Source organism: Periophthalmus magnuspinnatus, chromosome 22 (assembly GCF_009829125.3).
Source record: "Periophthalmus magnuspinnatus isolate fPerMag1 chromosome 22, fPerMag1.2.pri, whole genome shotgun sequence".
Classification (NCBI taxonomy): domain Eukaryota; kingdom Metazoa; phylum Chordata; class Actinopteri; order Gobiiformes; family Gobiidae; genus Periophthalmus; species Periophthalmus magnuspinnatus.
The window spans coordinates 15,332,186-15,358,023 of record NC_047147.1 but is presented as its reverse complement, the minus strand read 5'-3'; the positions used below and the strand labels follow the sequence as shown (position 1 = coordinate 15,358,023).

At 40.8% G+C, this 25,838-nt stretch overlaps 2 protein-coding genes across 5 annotated transcripts; one reads left to right on the top strand and one right to left on the bottom strand.

Annotated features, from left to right (window-relative positions):
• Window positions 1–3,273: 3,273 nt before the first annotated feature.
• grhl1 (grainyhead-like transcription factor 1) lies at window positions 3,274–12,811 on the bottom strand. Of its 2 annotated transcripts, none has more exons than XM_033988594.2 (16): window positions 12,625–12,811; window positions 10,449–10,638; window positions 10,128–10,201; window positions 9,782–9,915; window positions 9,465–9,697; window positions 9,004–9,086; window positions 8,749–8,902; window positions 8,554–8,665; window positions 8,228–8,322; window positions 6,584–6,827; window positions 6,387–6,514; window positions 5,545–5,573; window positions 5,123–5,208; window positions 4,497–4,582; window positions 4,349–4,413; window positions 3,274–4,189 (listed from the first exon to the last, which is right to left on the bottom strand). In XM_033988594.2, exons 1-16 carry the CDS (start codon window positions 12,642–12,644, stop codon window positions 4,075–4,077), a joined length of 1,848 nt encoding a protein of 615 aa, XP_033844485.1. In that variant the 5' UTR covers window positions 12,645–12,811; the 3' UTR covers window positions 3,274–4,074. The 2 variants fall into 2 exon arrangements, with proteins under 2 accessions (XP_033844485.1, XP_055086998.1); XM_055231023.1 differs by having other exon boundaries at window positions 9,465–9,640; window positions 12,625–12,796.
• Window positions 12,812–22,122: 9,311 nt separating this feature from the next.
• LOC117390804 (14-3-3 protein theta-like) lies at window positions 22,123–25,792 on the top strand. Of its 3 annotated transcripts, none has more exons than XM_033988608.2 (6): window positions 22,123–22,271; window positions 22,755–23,063; window positions 24,184–24,310; window positions 24,548–24,711; window positions 24,789–24,884; window positions 25,022–25,792. In XM_033988608.2, exons 2-6 carry the CDS (start codon window positions 22,770–22,772, stop codon window positions 25,094–25,096), a joined length of 756 nt encoding a protein of 251 aa, XP_033844499.1. In that variant the 5' UTR covers window positions 22,123–22,271; window positions 22,755–22,769; the 3' UTR covers window positions 25,097–25,792. The 3 variants fall into 3 exon arrangements, with proteins under 3 accessions (XP_033844499.1, XP_033844498.1, XP_055086880.1); XM_033988607.2 differs by having other exon boundaries at window positions 22,157–22,271; window positions 22,674–23,063; XM_055230905.1 differs by having other exon boundaries at window positions 22,160–22,271; window positions 22,724–23,063.
• The last annotated feature ends 46 nt before the right edge of the window (window positions 25,793–25,838 follow it).

The window sequence follows — 25,838 nt, the reverse complement described above, 5'->3', positions numbered from 1 at the left end:
GGCAAAAGGTCGATCCAGTCTATGCGACGTTCACGGAACATCAGGGCAAGCGCTGCTACACGCTCAGACCCATCGACTTTCTTCCAGCGTAGCGTAGTATATGAGGACTAAGCTTTTAGACAGCTAGAAAATGAACATTGTTGATGCCCCAACCAGAGAAATATATCCAAAAAGCAGTTACAAAAAAGTAAGCAATTTTTTTCTGCAATATAAAAGCCCCGCTTACGAAAAAAATACTATAAGAACTACTGTTTTTTCTTTTGTCAGAGTACATGTATGAGGCTACTTATAATAGACAATTCTTCATTATTTTACCCCAACAGTAAAGCAAAATACAACGTGCGCCTTTCCCGTGGAAGTTTTATTTTATTTTTTCTTTAATGCAGTGAACGCCTCAGCTGAATGAGTTTTGAGTGCACGTCTAAAGTTTTTAGGCTTGTTTGCGTTGCTTATGCTACAATTACATAAGTCAGCTTTATGAACTGTGTTATTTATTTTTAGAATGTCATATTGACCGTATCTGATATTTCAGATTAAAGTGATATTTCTTTCTCCAAACTCTAGGGTCTTTCCTTACATGAGCGGCCTTGTATAACTGGCTGACCTACTAAATGTTCATGATCTCATCTTTAGGTTGTTATTCCGTCCCTGGGTGTCGCCTCTTTAGAGCTGTAACTGGGTGGGGCCTGCATATCCCCCTTAATGTAGCTTACACGTATGGCAGAAATAATTTGAATGTTTCTTCTGCATAAAGATTTGCTCAGTAGGTCAATAGGGATATAGGCATACTGGTCTCCTATACAGGTAATTAACTGCACAGATAAGTTTATGCACTGAAAAAATACTATTCTTGAGTGTAATACATTTTTCAGGACACACAATAGTGGAGATGTCTATATGCTGAGGGTACAATGCAAGCCAAAAGTTCAATCATTGTATTTAGATACATAACAATATTAAATGTACGGCTCATGACAGAGTCAATAAAGATGCTTCAATTTTGCTCACAGTCGCTTATCACTGTGCTTTTCTGGACTGTCAGATGCTGTGGCTTTGATGTTCAAATGATCTGCAGGTGAAAATGGTGACTCTAAATTGGCCTTGCTGAGTGCTCCTGAAAAGTCCCTTGTTGCCACTTCTGTCAATAATGCACTGGGATGCAGCAGGTGTGTTTGAAGAGTACCATGCAACCACCCTGTTTCTCTGTGACCTCACTGGTCTTGGGCCCCAGGAGCCAGTGGATTCTATGAGCTGTAGGGCAGTTCTGTTAGGAGAAGCAGTTGAGACCTGGCAGGTTGGCTCAGCAGCTGCCTGTTTGTCACAGAAGTGGGCCAGTCAGTGAATCTGGAGGAAAGGTTACAGGCTGACTTGGGCCTCAGCACCTCCCCAGGCAGGACAACTCCCCAAATCTAAGCTTCACTATGGGACACTCCAAAAGGGGAGGGTTAAATATACCAGCCATAGGCTGCATTTCAGGGCCCACTGCAGGCTTTGTCAGCACATACATCCACTGTCATGTCCACAGTGTTACTTCTGCATGGCAAGCGTCCACTGTATTGAGAGGAACAGTTCTGAGCACCCACATCAAACAAGAACTTCTGTCACCTGTTCAAGTAGCACTGTGGTGAACATAGGAATTTGGTGATTGCTGCTCAAACACTTCAGTTGATGTATGTACATTAAAGGCACTCTATATAACCTTTTAGACAAAACTAAAAGGACTAAAAATGTTTATTTTATTATTATTTTTATCATTATTATTAGAAGTAGTAGTAGTAATATATATATATAGATAGATAGATAGATAGATAGATAGATAGATAGATAGATAGATAGATAGATAGATAGATAGATAGATAGATAGATAGATAGATAGATAGATAGATAGATAGATAGATATTACTTTCTTCATTTTGGTTGTGGTCATTGCAATGAAAAACTTGGAAAAAAAAAAAAACTGAGCGAGCTTGCATCTCCACAAACCTGTCTCTGTTTGGCCTGGTGGAAATTTGGTCAAGGCAAAAAGCAAAAGACAAGACTATTGTTATTCCAAGAGTTGTGTATTCTACAGTCAAACTGGTATTGTGACTTTAGTTTAGAGTGAAAAACAATGATTTACACTCTGTGTAGTCCATCACAGACATTGGTCCAGACCATGGGGCAAAGTGGACCTTATTAGGGGGATAATGACTTTCTGAATGGTGGTTTCATTTAATTTGTTATATCTGACATATTGCCACACAAATACAGTACCGGATTATTTAAATAAAATGCCCAATATGCAAGTGTATTTGAATGACATTCCAGAGTCTAATGTGATCTTCCGGTTTCATAATCCTTTTGTTTTGGTTGTTGGTAGTCTTATATCACTGTTCTCCTTACTCCCCATGACGCTTTGTGTGGTCCCTCCCTCACCAATCCTATGGCCCCCACTGAAGGATGCTGCAAGAGCAAGCTGTCTGATTGGTCCAGCCCAGACTCCAAAGCCAATCTGTTGCTAAGAGACGTGACGGTGTGTTGCTAGCTGCTATCTGTCGTCCTGGTAACAGCAGGAACAAGAGGCAGGTTTGAGCCCCAACTCATTGCCCACAAGCTGTATCATCTGAGCATGTGTGGAATCAATAATCAAATCTTTTTCCTTTACAAATACATAAGTGCTTGTTAAATGTGCTCTTGCCACGCACGAGGGTGGCAGCTTGTGAATGGAGAGTGTGCGATAACATTGCGGAGGCATCTACTGAATCACTGAATCACAACCCAGACCTATTTGAAGCTGTTATGTAATGTAACGTAGGAAGTTCGCAGCTGTGTTCATGTAACATTGTGTATTGCAGTCTCTTCCACTTTATAATTGGATTGGCAAATCAAATTATCAAAATGATCAATGTAATTATTAATATTAAAACAATACAGTCACAATCTCTCTGTTATTTAAGTATACCTTTGCATTCCATCTAAGAGAAAAGTCGGCCTCCTACTTAACTGATTGAACTGTTTTGTACAGGTAAAGCCCAACCTTTGACAGCAGTTAAGATTAGCACTAGTTATACACTTTATATGTGTTGCATTAGCAACACATATAAAGTGTATATATATAAAGAACAGCACAAAACCAGTAATGTGTGTAAAAAGATGCAACTCTTAACTATGTGTGTTGCTTGCACCCAAGTATTTGATGACATTGATGAATGTCTACATTGTCCCTGTCAAATAAATAAATACTGTAACTTCATGGCTGTTTTGGTGTAATGTAGAGATGCTTTTACACAGATGCACAGCTCAAGACTTTTATTCAGCACTTTGTGCATCAAAACCTTTATAAAGTTTAAAACAGGTGCACTTTACATGATAGAATAAATTTTTATAAAAACACACAAAGAAATAATACAAATATTCTATTGTTAAAAATCAAAGAAAAATATCAACCCACATCCATGTCACAATAATAAATATGCATTAAGTACTGTGATACCACTTCTTATATACAAGAAATACCTTTTCATTTATATTAATATAATGTGTACCGGTAATTATAATGTAAGTATTTTCTGCATGTGCCATGTTCAAATCTCACTTAAGAAAATACAACTAACAGACACTCCTCAACATTTCTCTTATACTGTCTACAGGGACAGCAGTAAAATGCCATCATTTAATACTTGCAGTCCTTTTTAATTGATCATTAAAATATGTCTCCTTTAGTTAAAAAGTTATTTACAACATGTCCTATTTTCTGCTGTTGAACATCAACACCAAATACTGCTGTATGTATACACTGAGTGGCCCCTGGGGGTCTGGCACATGCGTTTTACAGTGGCGTCAGTGCTATGGCTTCAAGAAATGAAACCTCAGATGCTCTAAAGTGATATTTACACAGAAGTAAGATAGAATAGATGAATCTGGTAAATCATGTAAAACACAGTGTCTGTTTTAAGAGCTATATGGCTTTTCAGGTTTCTATTTTTGACACAAAAGACAGTTCTGGGACATGTAAACCTTCTGTAGACTCTAGTCCTAGCCTTACGGTTGTGATGTCACACTCTGCATTGATGGTGTCACTTCTTGTGCAGGCGTTCATATCTCAGTGAGAGTGAGTTTGTACAGGCCTCCGCTCTCTTCAATGGACATCTGGAAGGTATCCTCATTAGAGTAGTGCCGGATGATGTTGTCATCCATGTGCACCAGGATTCTATACACATAAAGATTCTGTTAAACTTCTCTATTTCCACTCCACATTTTATTTCACTGCACTGTTTCTTACATGTAATCATGCAGTTATTAACCTCTTATCCCTGACTAAATTATTTGTCAATAAGGAAAGAACACTCCTAACAAGGAGTATACTCACCCTTTCTTACACTTCTTGTACACTTTTCCCAGTTTGTCCAAAGGTAGGTCATACTTCTCAGAGATCTAAAAAATAATTAGTTTGATTCAGCTAATTATAGTTTGTTATTTGTTCAAACACAAATGTGTGGTTCACCGGTGAGACTCACCGCTTCCATCAAGCCTTTGAGAGTGGGATTCTTCAACATGACGGCATCAAACACCTCTTCTGCCTCTTTACGCACGTACAGCAGCACTGTGGAGGATAGACAAGAAAAGTCCACCCGTCATCTCTCTATGTTAATATCAAGAGCTGAAGACGTCAGAGTATGATGTATGCTCCATGACTGGACTATAGGCCCTGTAACCTCATCAATACTGCTCTGTTTAAAATACAACAGTGTCTTCAGTGTCTGGAAACATGGGGCATCAGAATGAGACAAATGCTCTCTTTGTTCCATGTTAAAGTTAAACCCTTCCTGTGCCTCTCAATCTGACACTTATTTTACCAAGATGTTGAGAGGTCAGGATTGAATTATATATTATTTGTGTTAAGTGTATGAGCTCACTGCAGTTTGTGACTGGACTGTAGTGAAAATGTAGCTCTATCACATGAAAGAGTAAAACAGGTGCAGCTGTGCGCAGGTCAGTGTAAATTAGGCAAAAGGGCAGTTGAAGTGTTTGTTGGGGCTGCAAGCACTGGGCACGTGTGAGTGTTTTGAAAGAGTCCTGATCACATGGCTCTGAGTTGGGGGATGGACTTCCCCTGATCAGCATGTGAGAGCCACACACATACCTTTCTTTGGTTCGTCCAGTCGAACCATTTTGTTGGGGGGCGAAACAAACTCATCCTCGCTGAAGGGTAATCTCTTTATGCCTGAGCTGTGTACACACAAATCACACATTAGTTTTCACTACACAGCTACATCCACACATTACATTCTTTTTTGGGAACATTGCATTAACCTAGCCTTAACTATAGTCAGTCACTACAGGACTATAACCTAAACACTAACCTTAATGCATTTAAACTTGTAATTCTAATGCCCATAAGGGTCTTCCCATGAAATGAGTGTCTCCATAGATTTTAGTCCCCACAATGTGATATACATCTGTCTACACACACAGGGTGAGTGAGTGCACACACACAGCCTGTAGTTCCTAGAAGTCTATGTGCACATATATCTTTGACAGGAATGCTGCTGAATTTACACTCACTTGTCTTCTCCTTCTTCTGATGTGAATGGCTGCAAAACAAACAAGAAAACAGACGTTAGCTTTTTACATGGGTTATTTCATTCTCTCAAACCCAATATAAATAGTACAGATAGGTCTTTTAGAGCCAGCGTAGGGGATTCTGAGGAGTTTTGGACATTGCGATCTGAAAAATAAACTGGGCTGAAGGTGAAGCTCATAGGCAGGTCACATTTGCCCTATGTAACTGTCCTTACACACAGGTCAAAGAGCAGCAAAACTATTTGTCTTTGTGACTTTGAAAAATTAGTTGTTATTTTATTACAATAAATCCTGTGGTGGCTGTGTCCTATTACACACAATTTTTGTATACAGTCCACATCAAAACAAGTTCATAAAATCACCTCGGGATTCGTACAAATGTTTTGGACACCAGGAACTTAACCACTCGATGGGACCTTACACTCTGCAAACACATTGATCCGAGTGCTGCTGTTAATAGAAATCTGCTCAGAGCAATGACCCGGTCTTATCTCCAGCCTGCCCAGTCCAGTCACGTTCCCCTCCACTGCTGCTCTAAAAATACTGTGCTTCTGCTGCATGGGCTCTGCATGCACAGACCTTTCACACAGATAAGAAATATGGAGATGTGCTTCTCAGCCTGCAGGGGGCAGACTGATCCAAATAAAGTGGGGCACTGAAAGAAGACACTTAAAACTTAAACCAACAGACATAATTGCTGCTTTTAGTTGTTTTGCTTTTCAATTACAGTTGAGGAAATATTATATTCATTTATGTACGATTCATAACTTGTACATTTTCCCTTGATATTGCACATGTGAATTTAGAATGGTTAATGCACTCACATGGCGCTGGTAAGTACTAAAATGGATGTCAGGGATGAAGAGCACTGGCTGCGTCTCCAGGTCACTCATCATTTTGAAGATGGTCACGTCATTGCGTTTCTGGATGATGGGCACTTTGACGTCCACAACTGTAAAGAGACAAAGATGAGCTTGTGCATGTGACAGTGGCATTGAGTGCAGGAGAGCGGAGCACTCACAGGCCAGACTGGGGTTCAGGTCGGACACCTTGCCTTTCCGTCTGGACTGCTTTCGCTCCTCATCACGGATCTTCCTCTCAGCTCCCTTGTCACAGAACACCTTGATCTGGCAATAGGCACGATGGATTGGCTTATTGCTGCGGTTGTTGTAGCTGTAGGTGTCGATCTGGAGGTTGAGAGGCAGGCCCTTCACGCCCTTCTGAGAGGAGAAGTCCGTGCTCAGGCAGTTGACAGAGATGAAGATCTGCAAACAAGAGCAGATGGTTAGAGCAGTTCACTGAGGAGGTCACAATGTTGCAAACTGTTATAGACTTTACATTACGGTTTTATTGCTGATGAAAGCTCAATGATGTTTGTGTGATGAATACATATATAATGTTTCATGCTCTTGTACATTTTCTTGTTCTTGGAAATGCACTTGCAATATACCTTTTACATTAATTAAATTATTAACGCAAAATAGCAAATCCTATTTACTTGCGTAACCCTTTTCCATCTCCAGGTTATTCAGTCCAGAGTCAGGATTTGAAGTTTGCGTAAGCTTGCGTAACCCGGTGCCTGTGCTGACAGTCGTTTGCCTCCCTCTTCTGGTCAAAGTAAAATATTACACTGTTCTGATAAACAAAGCGCTTATATATGCAGTCTGTGCTTTACACACAGGCGCAGCCTGTGCCCTATACCCTCCTCTGAGAATGTACTTGTTATAACTCAATCCCCTAGCTCCCCTAGCACATGTGACATGCACACACAGACAAGAAGCCTCAGGGTGCCAGGACAGTTAGAAATGGTTCATCACAGATCATTTGAGCAAACAGCCTCAGAGCAGGTAAACAGTTCTGCCCTTAGTAAATACACCAGGCTGTTTGTGGGGGAGAAGGGGGTTGTCATTTAACACCTTCAACATTTAAAGTAATAACACTCAGTGTGCCACAGCCACCCCCACTCTGCATTTCCTTGTTCTAACATGGCCTTCTGACTGTCATCACTTTTCACATTGTGCTGCCTTCGACATCATTTCTGCCACTTGTTAAACAGGACCAGTGACTTTCTCATCCATTTCCCGCATCTGTGAGTTTCCTCATTCCTGCTCAAAAATACCTCCTCTCTGGATTGGACACCACAATAGTGAAGACAGGCAGGTTGGACCAGTCCAAACACCCTTTCCTAGCACACAGACGTGACATCACCCTGCTACTGCAGATCACAACAAACGGCCTTGTGATCAGCTTCTGTCACCATCCCCCTCAAAATTGGATTCAATGCGAGTTCCCTTATGATTTTTACGATTTCACATATTGGCTCAGTAGTTAAGATCCAACATGTATGTGAGGCAACTCACCCATCTTAGTACTGGGTCTCCATTTTGGCAATTTTCTTACATTTCAAATTCCATCAACTTCATGTTTAATATTTTAAATATTTACAACTAAGTATGTTTCCCCTAAATTCTGAAATAATAGTACTTCTCAATCCCTTGAGATTGTGACTTCAAGTTTTTTTTTTTCAAACCAGATAAAAGTTTGATGTTTATGTTATACTTTGAGAAACAGATCTTGTATTACTATTAATAAAACTAAAAACGTATAATTTGAAATTTCAGTAAATAATCAAATAAAGGGAATTGTATATATTTCATCATCTTACCTTGGCTTCCTCATTAGTATCCCAGGTAAAAGAAATTGCATTGTATGAAATTTCCTCAATGTTTCCAATGGTATTGAAGCTCTCCTTGTAGTCAGCTGAAAAAAGGACAAGATTGGAAGTGTTAGCAAGTGTCTATGCCCTTTGGTCACCTTCAAACTGCAGTAAAACAATATTAGAAGTGAGGCTACATAATATTTTTTAATGGAATCAAGAGGAATGATGAGGACATTGACCTGCTTTCCAAAGCCTGGAAGTCACCAGTACTTCTTTGATAGTAGCAGGCCTTTGTCAATTCTTCTACAGTACATTTGACAAAACTTTCTTACCAATGTCAAGACACCTCTGTTTGGCTGTGTGCTGTCTGGAGTGCCAGTACTTCCAGTGCTTCAGCTGGTCTTCTCTGCACTTCTCCTCTCCAAAAACCACCATCACTACGCTCTGCCAAACAGACCATATACCATGAGTCCCTAACCTTCAGAAGTCCACAGCTTCTCCTTCTGCTCCTCCTGTTACACACTCACCCGCACTTTGGTGATGGGTTGGTGCAGTCCTTTGCTATCCACCTCCCTCAGAGTGATGGGGTAGAATTGGCCCTTGTTCAGGTATGTCATTGTCCCATCTCCTGTTTTCTGCCGAAGAGACTTGGAGGCTTCCAAGGTGTACTCGAAATTATTCCTGAGTGAAAAAGGAAAAATGAATGAAGTCACTATAACATATTATCCTCATATTATCCTCCAAGTAGGCCTGCACCATTAGAGAAAAATATTTGGGCTTACCCCTGCACATTGTCAAACTGAGCGTAGTCTTCGGGTGTCATGGAAGCCATCCGCAGCTGGAGTTCCCCTGGGAAGGAAAATACCTGCAAACAAAACAACAGTCTATTGCTTTTGTTGGGGTATTTTTGTAAATTTCTGTAAATTGTATTTTTTTTTTTTTTTTTTTTGTGGCAGTTCCCTCTATAGTCTACCTACTGCGTCCCTACCAGGTCTTTTGTTGTGTTACTGTTTTCTAAGGTAATTCCCCTCCAGGTCAAACAGAGAAAAGAGGAGAGAGAGGGCTTTGGCTATTGTGAGAGTAAAGTACAGCACTTTATTGTGTTGGTGAGACAATGGCATAATAACACACTGGCCACTATTTTGGCATGTTCAAATAAAACCAGGGTAGGCTGAGCCCACCACTGGCTGCATGGATCAGATGAAAAGTTCTCTTGTTCCCAGGATGTGAGAGAGAAACGTACCTCCTGGGAAGCGTCCTTGAAGCTCTCAGAGAAGGTGGAGTCAGGGGGCGTGCGGGCCTGGGTGCTGGGGCTGAACTGCACTGTGTTGTGCGCAAGTTGTCGGTCGAACACTCCCACGTGGGCCTCTTCGGTGCAGTTGTTTGGCACAGTGACAGAGAAGCCGTGCGTAGGCACTTCTGTTTTGATGGAAGCAAAGTTTGGCACAGCAGCGATGGACACAGTCACAGTGGTGTCTGAAAACAAGCCAGACTTTTTTTTGTATTGTACTTATCTATGTCTATCTGAAATCTTAAGCGCTACGTGCAGTCTGGTCTCACCTGGAGAAGGAAATTGGTTCCGTTTGTCCGGGTTCAGGTGGAGGAGGTTAAAGGGGCCTTTGAGGACCTGGATACGGTTCTCCATCCCAGCCTCCTGAAGAGGGCCTATAGCATGTGATGACTGAATCTGCTGCCTGTGAACAAACACGCCCCTTATTCACAATCATACTCAACAACTGAAACAGAAACACTATTCATAAACAAGTTACTAATATACTACTACTAAATATTATGGATGGTGCATTAAGAATGTTGTTATTACATGAAATGGTAATTGATTTTATTACATCACATTTTGATGTGCTTGTGTTCAGAGGGCCACTGTGAGCTGTGCCCATGTTTGTACCTTTTGTTGTGATCCACATCAGAGAGCAGTGCTTCGGGTTTGCTCTGAGCTATTGTCCTTTTCTCCCTGGGCACCTGTGAGAGGGTAAACACATGCTTAGATCACATCTTTCTACAGCCCCACTTGTTCTTGTCGTATGTGATGGTCAGACAGACCAGGTATGCAAAATGGCCAGATGCCCATCAGCCTGCCCCAGGGCAGTTGTGTATGCTGCTGAGTGTCAGGTAGGAGTGACATAACGTGATATTGATACTTTTTGCAATGAAGAATTTATTTAAAGATAAAAGGCCTTATAGGGTAATGATTATGTGAGTGGAGGACCTTGTAGTAGTCATAGAGCAGTCCCAGAGCAGCCGCACTGTCCTCATCTCCATTGATGCTCATCATGGCTTTAGTGGCAGCTGTGAGCGGATTCTCCAGAAATGACTTCCACGCTTCGTCTTCATTTGTAAAGGGCCGGCGCTGCCCCCCATAGCCTGTCTCATTCTGGAGCACCAGCACGGCTCGCTTACTGCAACATACCACAGCGTTTAGCTATAACATGCACTGTTTCACTCCCAGGAAATTATCATAATGGCACAATAAATATAATACAAGACTTTCACAGATTCAATTAAGTTATTTAAACCATGGACTGGTCCAGAGCAGATTGACAGGGGGAACGGTGCATTGGTTAGACCTGTTGTACAAGCTTTTCAATGATTGTGCAAGAAATCTGAGCGATGGTATGAGCGGTGAAAAGATGCTCTACAGCCCTGTCCAGTGTGACAGCTCTGCCCTCTGTGCAGCATCTGACTGGCTAGAGGCCGACCTCAGTGATGTTTAATTGGCTTAGAGCTGAGCAAAGGTGACGAAGGTGGCCCTGCCACATTCCTGCACTGTGTTGAGACTGTGCCAAGTGTAAAAGAACTTGTTTTAAAAAATACTCATCGTAATTGTCTATTATAGCGTTGTAGCAGAATGCTTTCTTTGCTGTGTCAAAACATAAAAAAGGTATTGTTTTTTGTATGATCTGTGTAAAGGTCCTGTGACTCTCTGTTGGGGTTGCCCTCTGAAACCCACATGCCACTATCACAGCTCATGCTCTATGGAAATTTCACTGTTAAGTGTAAACGAACAGGCTCAGTTTCCAAGTTTAGTATCTACAACAAATACAGCTTTAAACTCCACAGTACCACTGAAGTGATGATTAGTAATCCTAGATCTAATTGTGCCACTGACAAATTGCAACCTGATAAGAAGCATTCAAGTGGGCAGTGGGCTTTAATTTGAACAAAGATTGACAGGTTTATTGCAGACTCCATTCAAATACCCCAGCCTACCTACACAATAGTCATAACGTGATTAAAAACAATAAACATCACATATAACCCAAAGGTTACAAACAAGCACACTCCAGTGGCAACCACTATAGATTATTAGTCATGTTATATGAGTGTAATATGGGGATGGGATAAAAGACTTAGTGGATGTTGGTTATGCTACGTGAAAAGCACCGTGTGTTTTTACATTGTGTGTATGAGCAGTGAGCCAACGCCTAACAGGTGTACAGTTTCATTCCCCTCAAAAGTCCTGTCATATCCTCAAAATGTATTTTCACCCCCTCTAACCCCACGTAAGGGACCGGAATATGACTGCACTGCCCTGAGGTCGGAGGCTTCTTTCCTCAAACAAACATGATTAGCACAAATCCACAGAACTGTTGAAGCTTACAGCTAAACCAAACACACACCGCCCTACGCGATCACGGGACACTCTCACAACACGACAGGTGGAGATACACCTGTACAGGCTCCGACATGACAGGTGAACGCGCTGAGGCGCTGCCTGCGTGGGAAAAACACCAGCGACCGCAGAGACAACTTTTCCTTTGGGCAGCCGTGCTCTGATGAAGAAGGCCATGTCCTCATAATAAACAGGCTGAACACTAGGCCCTGTCCTCATGATAAACAGGCAGAACACGGCGCAGGGGCCCAAGAGCTGCGTGTGGCAATAGACTGGTCGAAAGCATTCCGCTCAAATGAGCAACTCTTTTAGTCATATGATAGATAAAGCCAACTCGTAAAATACAGTTTTTTTGTACATCTAGACCCTTTTATCTAGTCTAGTATTTTCTTTTTGCACGTTGTATATTAGGAAAAAAACAACAACAAAAAAACCAACAAAAAAACAAACAAAAACAAAACAGAATCAGCACTGCAGTGGTCATGGCCTTACAGTCAAAAACGTTCAACCACTTCGTCCTAAAAACAAGCATTTGAGGGTACATAGTAGAAATAAAGTAGTCTATATAAACACAAATGTTCTGAATTATAGACATTAAAATTGCACAAAGCTGTAGACTCAAATGCAGTTAACAGAAATGCAACAGATTGGAGGAGACCAGCAGTTGATCAGGACAGTTGAATAAATGTAAAATCCTTAAAATGGACATAAATTCCCACAGTGACTGGGCCAGAGCAGAGGGGCTGTATGTGCCGGAGTCGGGACTACTTACTTGTCATGCTCCTGTGACATCTCCTCGGTCGAACTGGACTTTCTAGTTGGTACTGAAAATCCGATCCGTCTTCTTTGGCTTACTCTAACGCAGTGGATGAGGGCTGCGGCAACAAACAACAGGAGAACCCGTTTTGTCAGCTTTTCTCGCTTTTTGGGGCATCGCAGAGAAATTTAGGCCGGTTTTACCTGTGACAGGCCCGCGGATTGGATTACAGGTGAGCCGCCAGGCGGGGCCTAACGCTAAATTTCGTTTGTGAGCTCTGTGATTGGACAGGAGCTGTCCAACCTGAGCTGCAGGGGGGACCGGTGCAAGTGAACAGCACCGGAGAAACCGCTGCGATTGCGTCATAGGATGCCTATTATTAGGCTTGATGTAAACAGCACAAATAAACTTCAAATTTGTTGAGGGTAAGTGTTTCGGCCTAGAGTGAAATTTGGCCAACTTTATTTTCTTGTGAAAACTGGATGAATTGGTCGCCTTCTTGATGGCCACTGTGAGGAAATCACGCGGACTTTTGGTCATCTTAAGGTGTAGAGACCTTGTTGCAGATGTTGAGGGTCGTATTTTCGTGTGAGACCAGATTGAGACCGAGACACAGGTGAGACTGAGAGAGAAACCACCTGCGCATTCACTGCTTCACCAGGCCACTATAGGCCTATTGTTTAGGGCTCTTTAGCCACTGCGTGCAGTGTAGTTTGGCATTTATTTAACAAGATTATTTCACAGATAAAACATTTGGAGATATTTTTACATTATTAAAAAACAATAACAACAAACACATTGTATCATTTCAGGGACAAATGTTCTCCTATTGGTTTAATTGTGCACTTCTGCTGAGGTAGCAAGCAGTATATTCTTTATCATATTTTGATTGGTCGGTATGGGTTACTCCAGTGCATCCACATATGACACATATGACAGAACTGGACAGTGTGGGGACAGTGTTACTGGGTGGTTGCTTTGAGCATTTGGATTTCAAATTTTGTGAAATTCTTAGAAGTTTACAATTTAAGATGCCTTAATGATAATTTCCAACTATCACTGTGGTCTTTTGAGGCTTTCCCGGGGTCTCAAATGTATAACACATCCAACAACCCAGATGCATGGCATGAAAACAGAGACAACAAACAGCTTTGTTCAGGAGAGAAGAGGCTTAAGATGCTATCTGCCATATTCAAAGTACATACCCCTCCCTGCCCCCTGTCATAGGCAGAAACCCCTGCCCCTCCCCCGGAGCTCTGGATCCTGCTCTCTGTTGGCTTTGCAGAGTCATATTCACTTTGGATTCCAAAAATCAGACACTAAAATAATAGCAGCAGCAATGTCTTAGTGTTTCCTATAGACTTGCTGTTGTGCAGCTGTTTTTCATTCTCACCAAAACTGCTGTTACATCTGACAGTTTGGTGCCCCCATCACGGATTGTGATAGAAAGAGCGTTATCCTTTCTCTCTGGGAATCCTGCAGGGGGGGGGGGGATCAGATGCAAATCCAGCCCCAGTTTTGACATTGTGGGGCATGTCTGCACTTATCTGAGGGGGCATTAACTGCATCTGACTGAGCAGATGTTTTGGGGGCTATTATTGGATAAACATTGTGAAGATAAGACAGTCTAAAACACATGTATCTTTTAGCCTTGTAGGTCCTTCTGGGAGCATACTGTACCTGAGTGAATAAAGCATAAAGAGGTATTGTTTCTCTTGACATTTAGCTGGAACAGGACTTAGTGATGGTGTTCAGATGTTGGTATTGACATTGTGGGCTGGCCCTGATGAGTGTCTGTTTGCCTTGTACCTGCCTCTGTGGAGGGGGGCACTAAGTGAAAGCGTTTTGCTGATCCTCAGAGATGTTTATCACAAGCCTCACAGTGATGACAGTAAAAACAGTTAGAGACAGTGAGGGCCGGGCACACCTGTATCTCTAGCATGCTCTCACTAACACATTGTTTTGCATGTACGTTCTCACTCACACTAAAGCATTATCCAGTCAATTTTCTCACAGCAACTAATATGGAATGTTCAGACACTTATTTAATGTCACAAACACTTTTGATTCGAACATATTCTATTCTTTCAGAAGAAGTGAGTCGGTAGAAGTTGTGGTAGAAGGAATGTAGTTGAACAGAACATGCTGCATTCCAACAACATAGAAAATCTGTCAAAAGTACACTGCTAATGCACTAACAAACACCTGTCAGCTGCCCACAAAACCCATAATAATAAGAGAGTCAAATAAATGAGTTGACCGACCGACATTTATTTGTCCATTAGGCACTCAAAGCACTACATCACTTATTGTGGAAAATTATTCTTCATTTATTCATTCATTTTTATTATTTTCAGGTACTTAGTATTGAACTATAACATGAGTAGATCATCATTATATTATGTTCATTGTAAATTGCAATATAGATATAGCTTAGTAAAAGAAATGTGAACATTGACTTCCTGTTCAAAACCGGAGAACAGATAAACCCCTCCTCTTTATGGTGATGTTTTATCTGTTAGTTAGGATCAGAGGTGGGTAAAGTAGACAAACATTGTGATTAAGTAAGAGCAAGACTACATCAAAATAATATTATTCAAGTAGAAGTACAAAGTAGTGCACCAAGAAATTGTTACTCAAGTAAGAGTTAAAAAGTGTTTGTAAAAATTAAGTAACTTAAAGAGTAACTGTCGGGACGTGACATCTGATTTATAATTTGAATTAAATGTAATTTGAAGGACAACACGTTAAATAATGAACAAAATCTAGTATCAAAGGATAGACACAAAAATAAATAAGAGTGTACAAGAAACAACAATGTTTAACTCATTTCACTCTGTCTGCTGCTAGAAAAGTTAAAAAGCTACTCAAGTAAATGTAACTGAGTAAATGTAACTGAGTACTACCCACCTCTAGTTAGAAGGTAGATTCTATAAGTTTTTTTTTTGTTTTTTTTTCAGATTTAATGCCATACTGTGGACTACAAGCATAGCAGTAACATCTCCATGGACACAAGCAAATAGCAGACTCTCTTCCAGAAAAGTAACATAGTGCGTTTTTAAAATATGGAGATTCTCAAGAAGCTGAGGCAGAAAAGCCCTTTCAGATGCACTTGTATGTCTGAGATCCCATGTGTTAAGTCTTTGGCCTTTTCTAGCATCTTGGCGCTCTGTGGGCATTGAGTGAGCAGGTTAGTTAGTGAGGGATGGAAAACCAGCTCTGCCACTTGCCGTCACCTGCTCTCGCTCATCAGGTTTAGCATCTTAGGGCAGATTTGAAGAATCCACAAATCACAGATACACACTCGGAGCATAAAGGAATACATGCAATGAAACAAATATTACATTGTTTGCTAGTTAACAATCTTGTAAATGGTGTAAGTGACAGATAAGATAAGATATGCCTTTATTAGTCCCACAGTGGGTAAATTCCAATATTGCACCGCAGTTAAAGAACAGAACGAAAATGGTACATGTAATAAAACAAGATAATAGATAAATGGCTTTAAATAATTAAAAAAATAGACTTAAAAAACAAACTTAAAATAGACTCTAATGTAACATCTCTGTAAAGTGACTTGAGTACTGCACATAGGTATGGTTGAATGGCACATGTTCAGTGTTAACAGTGTTCATTTTGGTAGCTTTATAGGACAGGGAAGGGGGAAACAGTTTTTTTTTTCTAGGTTCTAATTTGTTTTGTTAGTTTGTGTTTTGGGTGCAGCTCTTCTTTTCGCCCACAGAGGAGCTCAAAGGAATCCTCCCAGAACAGAAGTGTGGTCAAACCTGAAAGGCGTCTTTAGGAGGAACTTGCAGCAGAGGTTTGAGATCATGTGAACTGCTCATGAGTGCACAGACACGAGTGCATAACATTGTCACAGTTGGGGATATCTGGATCCATCTATTGTGTAGACATAGCAAAAGAATTGTTTCATATCAAAGGAATTTTCACAGCAACAATATCTTAATTCAATAAAGGTCACATATAGTAATATATTATTTGAGACAATTCAAGTGAAATAATTATTTAAAATAATATTATTCATGGTGTCTCTATGCTTAATAATATACTTAATAATTGTGATAATTATATATTGTTCAGTATATTTTTGAGAGACCAATGTGATTCTTCAATCTTGACAAAAATTAAAGGAGCGCTTGAAGCATTACTAAATAAAAATCTTTAACTTATTTAATGTATTTCAAAGTCCCTCTGGTGGTTACAAATGTGATTTTGTGGTGTTTGAGTAGAAAAAACAGACATGCAACTTGGTTGCCACCAACCCGCGGTCAACTCTCGGGAGTCTGTTCTCGTGACAGACAAATTGCTGTATGGCATTTGCAGAAAACGTTTGAGGAGAGAGCTCAAAGAAAGAGAAAGGAGCGAGAGTGACACAGATGTGGCCATGTTGTTATTGATCAGATAAGTTTTATATGCATTGCTCTGGTATCATTGTTCTAGTTATGTAATTGGAATAACTGTTTGCTTTGCTTTGCAGTTATGTGCTGCTAGTTTCACTTCTTGTCAGTGCATAAACAAGAGAAATGTGCAAATTTACCCCTGATATCTGACTATGGCTAACTTTATGCCCAGCATGGGTAATGCATTTGCGTGTTATCAAATAGCTTGTCACTTCAGGGTTACTTCTCTGATGAACAGCCTCCCCAGTAAGGTCTATTCCAGGGTATCCGAGAGGAGCATCCGACCGATAGTCAAACTTCGTATTCAGGAACATTGTGGTTTTCATCCTGGTCACGGAACACTGCACCAGCTCTATACTCTCCGTCAGGTGCTTGAGGGCACATGGGAGTTTGCCCAACCAGTCTACATGTGCTTTGTGGATCTGGAGAAGGCATTCGACCTTTTGCAGGTCATTTGCAGCCGAGTGTGAAGCAGCTGGGATGAAAATCAGCTCCTCCAAATCCGAGACCATGGTCCTTGACCAAAAAAGATGGATTGCCCTCTTCGGGTGGGTGGAGAGTCTTTGCATCAAGTGGAGGACTCTTGTTCATGAGTGAGGAAAGGATGGAGAGTGAGATTGACTGGTGGATTGGTGCACCTTCTGCAGTGATGTGGTCACTGTATCGAACTGTTGTGAGGAAGAAGGAATTGAGTCGAAAGGCAAAGCTCTTGATTTACCAGTAAATCTGAGTTCCTACCCTCACCTATGATCGTGAGCTTTGGCTGAAAGGACAAGATTGCAGATACAAGCGGTCAAAATGAGTTTCCTCAGCAGGGTGGCCTGGCTCCATTAGAGATAGGGTGTGGAGCTCAAGTAGCTTGGAGTAGAGCCGCTGCTCCTACACATCACGAGGAGCAGCTGAGGTGACTCAGACATCAATGCCAGATGCCTCCTAGACGCTTCCCTAGGGAGGTGTATCAGGCATGTCCCACCAGAGGAGCTGAAGGAAATGTCTTGGGTGAGGGACGTCTGAGAGACCCTGCTTAGACTGCTGCCCCATGACCCCACCAAGGATAAGCTGAAGAAAAATGGATGGATGGATACAGTGATTTCAGTAGATATTTAAAACAGCCTTTCAAATGAGTATTTTAAGATGAAAAAGTAGGCTATATTATGAAAATCCCATGAAGATTTACAACTATTATTGAACCCTGTAAAAATAATGTCTGGTATCGGTACTTGCTCTCGGTGACTACTCAAAATGAAGCACTCATACTCGTTTTGGAAAAAGTGGTATCGGTGCATCCCTAATAATGTTGTAATTTGCAATGGAGGCCACCACTCTACAGTGTTTTTTAAATATATGATCAAACAGTCCATTGACAAATGTTATAATTCATTGTTGGCATCTAAAAACCTGAAAAATTAAACTTAAGCCCTTTAAACTTACAGCAATCACATCTTTGGGGATGAATAAGGAGCTATTCTAAAATAATTAGACCTTAGTTTATTTGGGCTGACAGGGAACTTGGAGTCAGTCTTTCTTTCATAGGCCCAGTAATTACAGAGATTAACCATAAACAAGATAAACAAATTCAGTTAATCAGAAAATTTACCACAGAATTCTGACCTGTCCTCCATCTGGATTCTAATTGTACCAGCCCGGTTCATGAGACGGACATTAATCACATCAGACTTTGTCATATTTTGAGGACATTATGCAGGTGGTGTGATCAGAAGATCCTCTGCTGAACCAGAAACAGATCTCTTGAGGTGAGTGTGTGGTACTTAAAGTTGGATAAATCAAATTGACTTAGGTCAATAATGGAAAATAGTGTTTTCAAGACAGTTGATAACTTATTGGTGTAGATTTAACTGCTGAGGGATTGGCCCTGCTCAGTTTCACTTCACACTCGTTGGCAGAGTCTAAGCGTGAGTGTATACCAGTGACACATACAGCAGAATCTCTGCGACATGTACAAGCCTGCAACAGTTTCTGTTGTCTTCAGTCCAACCGTCAACCTCCCACAACCCTCCCAGCACCCTGCCAGGTACAACCCACAGCCCTGCCATTTGCTGTGGGTCAGAGCGTGGGTCAGAGTGTGGTCAGAGTGTGGTCAGAGTGTGGTCAGAGTGTGGTCAGAATGTGGTCAGTGTGGTCTGTGGGTCAGAGTGTAATCAGGGTGTGATTTGTGGTTCAGAGTGTGGTCTGTGGTTGAATCTGTGGGTCAGAGTGTGGTCTGTTGGTCGGGTCTGTGGTCGGGTCTGTGGGTCAAAGTGTGATCTGTGGGTCAGAGTGCAGTCAGAGTGTGGCCTATGGGTCAGTGTCAGTGTGTGGGTCAGAGTGTGGTCTGTGGGTTAGAGTGTGGGTGAGAGTGTGGTCAGAGTGCGGCCTATGGGTCAGTGTCAGAGTGTGGTCAGAGTGTGGTCTGTGGGTCAGAGTGTGGGTTAGAGTGTGGTCTGTGGGTCAGAGTGTGGGTCAGAGTGTGATGAAAAGGTCAGAATGTGGGTCAGAGTGTGGGTCAGAGTGTGGTCTCTTCACTCAGCACAGATACTGATTTAGCCCTGGATAAAATTGTCTTTACAGAAATCATTTGGCATCATGAGGTTTCAGTTGAATGGGGGCCAAGTTTCTGAACCTCAGAGCTAGTCCCGAGGCCTGGCATGCAGTAGAGATGAGAAATGAACAAAGTAGAGAAGACTGGGGCAGACGTTGCTCGTTTCTGTCACACACCGAAGACCGTTGCTTCCAGCAGAGGGCAGTACAAGGCAACACATTCTCATTACCCTCTCCGAAACAACAAGATCAGAGGTGTGCAACCTTGATCAGCAAAAGTACCACATTGGCCCATTTCAAACCAAACTCACAAAGATCCACCCTTTTTTTTAAAATAACGAGTAACGAGACGATTGATTGAACTGATTAATACATTTATTTAACAGAAGTAAGTCAACTGTTTGCAGCTATTAATACATTATAAAGAATAGGCTTATATGATATTTTGTATATGTGAACTTTCTGAAGTTATTGGAAGTGTTTTATATATATATATATATATATATATATATATATATATATATATATATATATATATATATATATATATATATATATATATATATATATATATATATATATATATATATATATACATACACACACACACACACACACACACACACACACACACACACACACACAAACTAACGTATACCCATTTCTTTACTTTTTTTTTCAATCAAAGTGCAAAGAGCTGTACTGGAGGCTTTATAGAGGTGCATGTGGCTCTTTTTAGAGTGGTTGCAGACCAATGGTGTAGACCCGTTTTCTATGTCATTGTTTTTCTATTGATCTCAGTCTATTCCACACATTCCCTTGTATTCATGAGTGAAAGTTCTGAGTTTGTGCACATTATGAGCACAACATTTCTAGGCTCCAGAGCTCTAAAATGTCTCACCAGAAAGTCAATGCATTCCACAGCGAAAGTGCAATGCAATTTGGACAGTATAGATTTAGTGGTGTGGAGACTGTGGGGTGCACAGAACTTTGTTTGAGAATGATTTACCCAAATAATCTGTTGGTTGATTTTACAATTTACCCATACCTAACATGCAAACGTTACTCCTTGATGATGCAGGGTCATTAACAGGTTTGTAAAAACAATGGACCTTTCATCCTCATTCATCTTTAATGATTATCAAGTACAACTTCACAGAAGACCATATTCTTCCAATTACTGCTGTAGACGATATCTAAACTCTGAGTAGTAGTCTATAATGTGCTGGTAACATTCTGTAAGCACTTCAAAAAGTAGACCTAATGCCCTGGGATTTCCCAAACCATTAACTACTGCTATTTATAGAATATTGGTGGCCTACTGGTGACAAGGGACTTCATGTGACTCATTTAGGGTGGCATACTCAGAAAACACATTGAGCTAATGTGTGAAACTGGAGGCCAGTTTTGTTCTCTTCACTAATTTAAATGGTTCAGTGCTGCTTGACTTGTATAGAAGAGTTTAATATTAGGGATAAATAATGCTCAACATTTGTGAGAAAATGTAGAAATGTATTAGAAAACCAGGCATTGTGGCAACCCCATAAAATGGTCTGCCTCTGCTGCACCATGAGTGAAGTTGAGAGAGCTGGTTTCAGAGGGAACAACAAAATAAGGAGTGCATCACTGATAATAATAGGCTATACAAGCACTATTGGCTTAAAGACCATCTGCTTCTCAGAAAAGCTTTGTTTGGTCCTGTGCTTCCCTGGTAGGCCAATATTAAAGATTGTTTTGCAATAATTAGCTAAATTTGCCTTCAAAAACATGCTCTTTTTCAGGTATTTTGAAATAGATGTACACAGATAATAGTTTTACATTTTGTTCATTTTAATCTAAAATGGCTTGCTAACAAAAACAGGTCCATTGATGTTCAAAACTGCTGGACTCATCATTGTGGCATTACATTGTTTAGCAAGCAGTGGTAGCAAGCATTTTGTTGGAAAATGTCTAGGGCTACATGACCCGGAGGCTCAATTCTATTTATTTTTTTAAATAATCATACAGATTATTAAGGTAGTTGTGTAGGAATGGTCAGTGAAAATACATATTTTTAGAGTTTGAATTTTCTCAAATGAAGGACAATGGACTCATGCATCAACCAAATAATACTTTGAGTATTAAAAAACCTAAAAGGTTTTACATACTATGGCCCCTTGGTTAAGGGGGTTTGATAAAGAGACTCATAGCACATGCACAGGCTGTATAGGTTTCTTGAGGGTATACTGTGTGAATCTAGCCTAATATTGAAGTCTACAGTTCATAGTTAAACTTTAGGACTATATAGAATACAGCCACTAATGCAAAATCACATTATAGATCCAACAACGTGAAACTGTGTGGAGTGCCACGCCCGCCTACCACGCGGACCAGAGCCTACAGCGTGTGAAAATCACGACAAAAAGCGCGCGCTGATTGGCTGCCGCTGAGCACGGCAGTGTGGTGACGTTGTGCGGTCACTGCAGCGCACTCATCAAACCTAAGCACAAGACCCGCCCACGCACCCAGTGCAGGACAACGATTGGTCTGTACCCTCGAGTCGTACTGTCAATCAGTACTGAGCAAGATTTACAATTGGAGAGCTGCCCCTCGGTTCGACTGCTCAAGCTTAGCAAGTTAAGGTGGTTTTTCACCGCCGTTTCTGCTCCTCTGGTTAACCTTTCAAGCCGTATCAATTCGTGAAGCAAAATTGAAATTTGGCAGGTAGGAACAATTCTATCGTTTGATTTTGATACACGTGTTGTAGATGTGTTGAGTCGAGAAAAGGGCAGTCTCCCAAACGCTTTGTGAGTGTAGGAGTAGTGCTCATGGTCGAGTTGAAGAGAAAGGAGTGGCCAGTGTAGCTTGCTAAAGCTAAATTTCGCTCATGCTAGCGTTACCTAGCTAGTTAGCCCCTCCAGACTGCTTTGTGGCGGGGGCTCAACGTGAAACCAGCGGGTGTTTTACACGATTGGCTGATTGTGTTTTTATTTGTAGGTAGTTTCATTAAATGAGTACTGATGGCGGCTAAACGATGCTGTTTGTGGTAGTTTAGCGTAATCATAATTTCTTAACCGTACACGACGTTCTTCATGTGTTATTTCACACGCCTACCCTTTTCCGCAGGTTAATTTCTTGCAGTGTTTAAAACCCGCATCCCTTCTCAAGTACTCCAGAAATTCGACAGTTTTTCTTTGTCCCGTCCAGAAATCAGTTTAAACAATGGAAATAGAAGAGCTCATCCAGAGGGCCAAGCTGGCAGAGCAAGCTGAGCGCTTTGAAGACATGGCCAACTGCATGAAGAGCGTCACACAGAAGGGCGAAAAGCTGTCAATAGAGCACAGGAACCTGCTGTCGGTGGCGTATAAAAACGTGGTCGGGGCGAGGCGGTCTGCATGGAGGATGCTCACCAGCATTGGGTCCAAAACAGACCCGAGCGAGTCTAAACACAAGCTGGTCAAGGAGTATCAGGAGAAAGTGGAGGAGGAGCTGAAAACGATCTGCCACACTGTCTTGGTAATCAAAGAGTTTTTACTTCTGAACTTATTCAACATGTATTCTCTGAATATTTGATATGGAACAATTTGAGTAAAAAACTACATGACATCACCATTATATTTAATGCTTTTACTTATAATTATTGCATGTAATCTGCACTTATCTTGTGGGGCCTGTGGTCTGTGGTTACTGGTAATGGTATGGAGTCCTCCTACTGTCTTTTTTAGCAATTTAGATTCATTGGCTCAGAGCCTGGCTTTGCCAGATTGTAAAGATGTTTGCTACTCAGAGTACCTCATGACCAGCTTTAAAGAGTAAAGAAGGAAATAAAAAAAACTACATTTTTTTTCCTACACTTACAGCTGTATCCATTGTAAACTATATCCTTTTTAGCCTTTTTCCGGGACTGGTACCTTTTCAGTGGATGCCTGAATGTGTCAGTGCTCATGCCTTAACTTGTTTGTGGTATTGCTGCAAGCTTTGCAGCTTTCTCTTTCTTCAACAAACCCTGGGAACAAAAAAGGCCATTTGTAGATTTTAATGAACATTTGTTCCATGGAGCATCCTGAAAAGGTTTTCCAATCTAGATATAAAGTGAGCAACTGATGTTGAATCTAGTGCAATAACTAATGATTTATTATTTCTCTCATGCATATCTTAAGGCTAGGGATACATGACAATATGTCACATCTATTTAACTGATAATGGCAATTTAGGTTGTCCTTGTCACTAGTCAAAATATTTCAACTGGTAATGACAGAACTTAGATTGCTTTGAGTGTGCCCCTTAAGTCTTAAACATTGCACTGCTGTCAGCACCTTTTTGTTGTCCTCCTGTGTGGGCTTATTGTTTTGGTGTTTCAGCATAACTGCTCTGTAGCTTTTCCCCAGAAGACGTAACAAACCCAAGATATTAAATACTGTATAGTGTAACTTTTCACTGTGTGATATTTAAATATTCAATTTGCAGGTGCTGAATTCCTTAAAGGAAAATTTGTTCCTGTTTCAGATCGTTTTAATTATCTGGAATTTGTTATTGAGAATCTATTCTGTTTTATGCGCATCACTAAATACAGGAAATAAAACCACAGCTGTACACCTCGAGGAAGTGGGCTGATATAGTTTTATTCTCTCTACAGGAGCTGCTGGATCAATATTTAATTCCAGACTCTAAGGACAATGCTGAGAGCTATGTTTTTTATTTGAAGATGAAGGGAGACTACTTCCGTTACCTTGCTGAGGTAGCCAGTGAGGCTGATAAAAAGGGTAAGTTGTATTCCATTTCGAATGCCAATCCCAACACATTGGCTAGACTTGTAACAGGCTAGTATGTGACTGGCTACTAAAGGGAACTGTATGCCGTTCATTGAGTGAATTTTGGATATTCTGAGACATTGTCTGTATACTGAAAATGAGAACGTTCATGTCTCCTCAATATGCAGGTTAATATTATGATAAAATATGATGGTTGTGAAATAATGGATTGGGTTTTTTTCCCTCTAGACACTACTGCAAATTCCAAAAAGGCATATGAGGATGCACTGGAATTCTGTAAGGCGGAGATGGATCCTACTCATCCCATTCGCCTGGGCTTGGCTCTGAATTTCTCAGTCTTCTATTATGAAATTCTCAACTCACCCAAGGAAGCCTGCACTCTGGCAAAAGAAGTGTGTATATTTGATGCAGGGGGAAAATTACAAAGTATATTCAGGCATTCCTAATAATTGTTCTCATGTTGTTGTAGGCCTTCGATGCAGCCATTGCTGAACTGGACAAACTAAATGAGGAGTCCTACAAAGACAGCACTCTGATCATGCAGCTATTGAGAGACAACCTCACAGTAAGTTTCTATTTTCTGTCATGGAACTGTAAATCCCTAAAAATGTGCTGGCTCCATGATGGTGACAAACTAGCACATTTTTAAAATGGGAAAATATGGACTCTTTAACACAATCTCCCTTCTTCGTGTCTTCACAGCTATGGACCTCTGATAATGCTGGTGAAGAGGGTGATGGCGAGGGAGATGGAGGAGAGGCTGAAAATGACAACTAAATCTCATCTTAAGTAATTTCCTCATTCCTGAATGCTCCTCATTCTTCCTATGATTCCCATTGCTTAGAGTTGTGAATGGAAATTTCAAATAAAAAATATTTTCACTGTTTAGATTTGAAGTAATGAAAAACTTGTCCATTCCTTTTGGTTTGTCCTGTTTTGTATATGTGCAGTTTTACCTCTACTTGCATAACCTGCCATCAGCTTTTGACTGGAAATGCTTTTTGGACTAATGCTTTAAAGCAAATATTACATCTGGGCCTTTTCCAAACCTTTGTCTATGCCCTTTAGACGAGGGGTTGCGGTTTGAGCATTTGAGATCTATAATGGAGTAGCCAGTGTTCATTACAAGCTGGCAACAATTTTAACCCAACATTGTTAAGACGGTTGTTTTAAATGCTTATTTCCTTGTATCATTGTTTTTGAAGCATGGCTCTTGAGCTCTTTTGATCAAAATGAGGTTCTAGTATAAATCTTTGTCTTAGATGTCACACTGGAATGGGGCAATTGCTATTATCACATTTAAAATGGTCAAAATGGTAAATTTCCATACAGATTTGTTCATCTGTCTAGTGATTGTCATAAATTATCTAAACCACTATTGTTTTGATATTCACTTTGCAGTGCTCAAAACCTTTGAGGAACTGTTTGGATTCCAGTGTATTGGCTAAAAAGAATAAAGCATTTTATAAACCACCATGTATTTAATTTTTTTTTTTTTTTACCAAGAGTACTTTGATAT

Excerpts from the sequence above, each read along its gene's own strand:
- LOC117390804 (XM_033988608.2), top strand. The coding sequence starts at position 22,770 with ATGGAAATAGAAGAGCTCATCCAGAGGGCCAAGCTGGCAGAGCAAGCT. Across the intron at positions 24,712-24,788 it reads CCTGCACTCTGGCAAAAGAA|GCCTTCGATGCAGCCATTGC; the intron begins GTGTGTATATTT and ends ATGTTGTTGTAG. Across the intron at positions 24,885-25,021 it reads TATTGAGAGACAACCTCACA|CTATGGACCTCTGATAATGC; the intron begins GTAAGTTTCTAT and ends GTGTCTTCACAG.
- grhl1 (XM_033988594.2), bottom strand. The coding sequence starts at position 12,644 with ATGTCACAGGAGCATGACAA. Across the intron at positions 8,903-9,003 it reads CAGTTTGACAATGTGCAGGG|GAATAATTTCGAGTACACCT; the intron begins GTAAGCCCAAAT and ends TTTTTCACTCAG. Across the intron at positions 5,209-5,544 it reads TCAGAAGAAGGAGAAGACAA|CTCAGGCATAAAGAGATTAC; the intron begins GTGAGTGTAAAT and ends GTGTGTACACAG.